We start from the raw sequence: 5471 nt of genomic DNA, 5'->3' as shown, positions 1-5471 counted from the left end.
TTCTTTCTTTCTTTCTTTCTTTCTTTCTTTCTTTCTTTCTTTCTTTTATTTCCAATTTCTTTGCCACTGTTTCACTCTCTAATGTTTACTATTACTTACAGCCAGTACATTATGAAGAAAAGAACTGGACCATGGAACAATATTCAGGGGGTTGCTACACAGCCTACTTCCCACCTGGCATAATGTATTCGTACGGAAGGTAAAACAGAAAACGTTTTGCTTTCAGGTTTGCATTTCTTAGCTCATTTACAATGATGCACTTTGTGCAACAAAGTTAGGACATGTGTAGCACTCTGGGGGAACTCCAACCCTCCTTCCGCCCCCCTACACCCCAGCTAATAAGAGTCTTGCTTTTGACTTTAATGAGAGCAGTTTCTCTTGTGACTTTCAAGAAAACGAAGCACAGTCACAAAGGGACCTGCTACAGCTACAAAACCTTTCCCCACAAGGCAGGCTACTCAGAGTATTTGCCACTAGGCAGTATTTGCGTGTTTTCATTATACCCTTTAATGCTTTCTGAGGCCTTGAGGACATGCTTCTTGGACACTGGAGGAGTCTCCACTGACTGTGTAGGTGGAGCATTAGGTTCTGGCAAAGCCCATTGAGTCACATAACCAGGGGAAGACACAAAACCCCTACATGAAAACTCATTCTCTTCTCCTGCCCAGCAAAGCCTCCCATGCCCTCCCCACAGAACTGCTGTATTCCTAAAGGAGCATGTTCAGTAATACCAATTAATGTGGTGTATCACTGAAAAGCCTGTGGAAAGCACACTTCAGCACCTATTGAGAACAAACAGACAAATCACTTATCCAAGACCAAAGACCAAGCAAATCATGTAGCACAGGACAGCATGAGCTCTTCAGCACGTTCTCCTCAGACTGTCCATCGTGGAGCTACACCCTGCTTCTTTGCCAAAATGTGAACTGGGAAGCAGTCATCCCATGCACAGACTTTTTTGTATCAATTAAACTGAAAGCTTGGGTAGCGATGGGTGAGGTCTCTGGCCTGCAGTTGGATGGGAAGTGTTAGAGGAAGCATGTCCCTCCCTGGGAAAGGCAGCTCATTCCCTATGGCTGACTTGACCAGGATCTTTGTGCAGCTTTGCCCAGCTGAGGGGCTGGTTTATATGACCCTACATGGCCAGATGGAAATCCTTGAATGCTGATGCCTTCAGCTGCCAGCCCCTTTTGGCAAGCAGCCAGGCAAGTCCAACACCCTGAAGAGAAGCTGGTATTGGTGACCCCTTGCTGAGAAAACATTGTTCATATCCCATTGTAGTGGCAGGATAACAACAAAGCTGCCATGCAGAACACATAAACCTATGAGCTGCACTGCATTTCTGGAGGCTGTTAAGATTATCCCTTATCCCAGCACTAAAATAAGGCTCATATTATTTTGCACAGAAGCTGATTTATGCCTTGGATTTTCTTGTGTCTGTGTGCAGAGGCAGGTGGGTGGTTTTGCAGGGACAGCTTGTTGCACTGTGCTCCCCAGCCCTGGTCTGCAGGTTTTCTGGAGAAACCAAGTTGAGTGCTCCATCAAAGCCAATGAATTGCTTTAAGAAGGATCATTGCCTTCCTATTACTTGTCGTCTGACATTCTCCATTTGTTTTGAAGGATCATTCGCCAGCCAGTTGACAGAATCTACTTTGCTGGCACGGAGACGGCTACCCAATGGAGCGGGTACATGGAGGGGGCCGTACAGGCGGGAGAGAGAGCAGCCAGAGAGGTACAGACTGTTGGATTGGATCATCTCTTTTAAAAGGCTAAAAAGAATTAAGTACAGCTTGGAGGGTCTCATTTGGTATATCACACACTGTAACTGTGTTGGGGCTCCTAGGACTGGTGAGGAAAAATCCTGGAAAGGAAAGTGAGCCAAAGGCTTTCTTTTTTAACTTCAAAAACTGTTTAAACTTTACTTTGTTTGTTATTGAATAACGTGCAGCCAAAATCTCACAAGAAACTGAACATCACACACTATGTTGCTGTACTAGAGAGTTAAAACAAAGCTCCTGCTATATACCTCATGTCCAGATGAACAAACCCTCCAAACTGATGCAGCCCTTAGATATTCCACCACAATTTCTATCACATTAATCACAGTATTTTTTAAAAGCAATTTCAGTCATTACAAATGTGCGTGATTATTTCCTGTGCAGCAATCTGGAAATCTGAGCATTATTCAGATTTTTGATCTGTCCCTTCTGCTTCTCCTTTCACCACAGAGTATAGTGAGCTCGGCTTTATGAATCCATAACGGGTGGCTCTGATAATGTCTAAATCTCAGAATGACACACATTGGGCTGGGTTCCCAGTCACAGTAAAATCTCTTTACAACTGTCTGGATGGAGGGGAAAAACCGTCTTTAAAGGGTATACATTACAATTAAAACTGCTGTATGGCAGAGCCACAGAGTTGTTAAATAATGGAAAATCAGACCCTTGCTTCCCTTTGACAGAGTATCAAATTCACCTTATAATCTTCATTGCTTGCTCGGTTTCAACTAACTTAGTTTCTCATTTCTTCTCTCTGTACCTGTGAGCAGCTGTTACAAAGTTAGCTGTCTCTTCTGGAGACATTAATTTGCCCCCAAGAACCTCCATGATTTTTACAACAATTCGATTGTCAAAAAAACCTCAATTAACTTTTTATGTCCTGAGTGTAGCCAGGAGGTAACTTTGTCATATTATGCTTTGAAAGCCCAGGACTTGAATCTCTCCTCCTCTTTCTAGTTTGTGATTCAGGAAGCATTGTTCCCAACAGGCTGTGTGTCCCAAGCACGTGGCACTACGCTATTTCTCAAATGTTATGTGAAAAAGCATTTTTACTTGTACTCGGGAAGAAAAATAGACATCTGGAAAAGCTGTAGTTCCTTTGGATTTCTGTGTGAAGACCTACTTTTTACAGACAGGGTGAAAGACTCTGAAACAGTCCTTCTGTTCTTAAAACATCGGTTAGGCACGCACGTAACTATTTGATCATTTTTTTTTTACACAAACTATCAAAACTCCCTCCTTCTCTCTTTGCTGATATAAACAGACAAATCGCTATACGTTTTGTGGTTCAATGCACTTTCATCTAGTCACAGTTATGCTTTTTCTCAGTGTCAACTTGCTCTGACTTGCTGTGTTTTTCCAAAACATGAAGTAGTTGGTGTGGTTTTTCACATGTGGTACCAACATTTTTAATCTAGATTTTACACCGTATGGGGAAGATCTCTGAAAATGAAATTTGGATGCCAGAGCCAGAGTCAAAGGTGAGTGACTTTCTCATCGACACCTGAAGAGTGACCCCCTTGGTTGGGCTATGGTCCCTGTGATGGTGGTTCCAGTGGGACCTGTCCCTCTACAAGATTTTAATTACCTCAGTATTCATATTTTCAACTTGTCCAAGGTATATTGTTACCTATGCTTAAGGGGTGGATGACTAAGACCCATAGGTAGCTCCACCTTGACTGTCCCGTGGCTTTATGGGCCAACACAAAACACGTGTTTCATGACCATGACCCACATTCCCCCACTTATCTGGCCCTTAAGGAAAAACTTGTGATCTCCCCAGCCTAGTGGGAGACATTTGCTGCATCCCCTCACACAGCGAGGGGAGAGCCTGTGGTCATACGAATTCCTCTCTTCTCCAGGATGTCCCATCCCGACCATTTACCACCACCTTCTGGGAGAGGAACCTGCCGTCTGCGCCAGGACTGCTCTGTCTGCTTGGGAATACTGTTTTTTTCACCTCTGTGGCAGCTGCAGGGCTGTTTGCCTATAAAAAGGGACTATTAATTCGAAATTAACGTGGACTAAATGTCCAGTTGAAGCTGAGTACTCACTCTTCATCCCATTTACCAGATGAGGGTTATTTTTGGAGAGAAGTGAGCTGGAAAGGGCAAAAGGTATTCTCCTTGTGATTTTCTTTTTAGTGTCATAATTAATGCATTAAATCTACTGCATTTGCTACCAGCAAAACAAACTTAAATCAACTGTGGGGGTATTTTTTAAAATTTGCCTTTTCCTTGTCCATTTGTTTTGATTGGACATGTTAATATCAATGTTATATTCCTAACATAGGGAAGGCAAAATGCAGATTGGACCTTTTCCAAAAAGCAAAGAGGTTTTGGATCATGCGTTCATTTCCACTTGCTGCTTTATTTTTTGCCACACGAGTTAATAAGTACCCTTATGTATTCACCTCAGTTAGTGTCTCAGAATATTTAAGGTTACTTCTGCAGCATCCCTGCTGCACGCAAGAGATTAGCATGCCAATCAGACATAGAATTGCTAAATTAATTTCCAAAGGCATTTGATTAATTATTAATCATCACAATTGAAACTTAACTGTGAGCGGGATGAAAGGAGATAATTAGCATGAAGTAGATCGCTAAACAGCGAGAGGAGAAGCACGGGTGGACTTTGTTCCACCTGCTGCTGAGCGAGTAAGTACGCTGTATGGTCGCAGAAGGTGCGTAGGGCGGTGAGCCTCACGCTGCTGCCGTTCTTCCACAGAGCAGCTCCCAGCCGCTTCCTGGACCAAGTGCATTCGACCCAGGCTGGCCACTGGCTGTTAAAGTGGAGAGAAGTGAAGTAGCAAAGTTGAAGCCCCTCTGACTTGCAGCAGATGCTGGCTGTTATTTTCAGAACATCAGCCGTTTCCTGGCTCCCTGTCAATTCGCTGTCCCTCGTTTTGCTCCTACTCCGTACTGCCTTCCTACAATAAGGAGAAATATATTTGGGGCTTGAATTACTGCCTTGTAAATTACAGTAATTGGATGCATCTGCCAGTTCCGCTCTTATTATGTACATGACACACTTAAAATAATCAGTTTAGTGTTAACTGAAGTCTAGAATATATGTTTCACAACGTACCGTCATTACACAGTTTTTGCCATGAAATGTGACTATTGTATGTGTCCATGGACTCAATTGTCATTCAACATCAGTGAAATGTGCCTTTCAATAGTCCTGAAACCTTGATAAGAGGATCTCTTCTATAAACTTTTCTTCATATTCTTTCTCTTGTGTATTTTTTGTGAGTTCATGCAAGGTGGTGTTTCTCTGCACCTGTGTTAAATCACAGGGCATATCACATACAGCAGCCAACAAACCCTTGCACTGCTCAATGTGGTCTGTATGTGTACACAAAAGTTTACACAAAACAGACCTACCTACCCAGCAAGATGACTTCACTCCTGCTCATCTCTTCAACTGCATTCATATATCCTCTCACTTCTTTTGTACAAAAACTTTGCAGACCCCGTAATTCAGTGCAGACCAATCTCAGCCTATGTGCTGGTGGGCTTAACAACAGAAGCTCTTCCCAGAGGGAAGGAGAACTTCAGGTGGCCCCTTGTCATCAGGCTCTTTTCAGATGTGAGCAGGTGCTCAGAGTGTTGGAGTTGATCGAGCACGACACATAAAAGGTACAGCTGGTACACATCTCCTGAGCTACTTTATTCATTGTTCCCAGCCATG

The 5471-nt window shown here is 43.2% G+C and overlaps 1 protein-coding gene across 1 annotated transcript in view; it reads left to right on the top strand.

Moving 5' to 3' along the window:
* LOC118160896 (amine oxidase [flavin-containing] A-like) overlaps positions 1-5011 on the top strand; it is a 38527-nt gene extending 33516 nt beyond the window's left edge. The window contains exons 12-15 of the mRNA XM_035315986.1: positions 102-199; positions 1621-1732; positions 3197-3259; positions 3641-5011. Of these exons, the coding sequence (XP_035171877.1) occupies positions 102-199; positions 1621-1732; positions 3197-3259; positions 3641-3796 (429 nt within the window). The 3' untranslated portion in view covers positions 3797-5011. The remainder of the gene's footprint in view (positions 1-101; positions 200-1620; positions 1733-3196; positions 3260-3640) is intronic.
* The last annotated feature ends 460 nt before the right edge of the window (positions 5012-5471 follow it).

This window comes from Oxyura jamaicensis, chromosome 1, assembly GCF_011077185.1.
Source record: "Oxyura jamaicensis isolate SHBP4307 breed ruddy duck chromosome 1, BPBGC_Ojam_1.0, whole genome shotgun sequence".
In the NCBI taxonomy this organism is placed as follows: Eukaryota; Metazoa; Chordata; class Aves; order Anseriformes; family Anatidae; genus Oxyura; species Oxyura jamaicensis.
The sequence above is the reverse complement of the archived record's forward strand: the minus strand, read 5'-3'. Positions and strand labels throughout refer to the sequence as shown.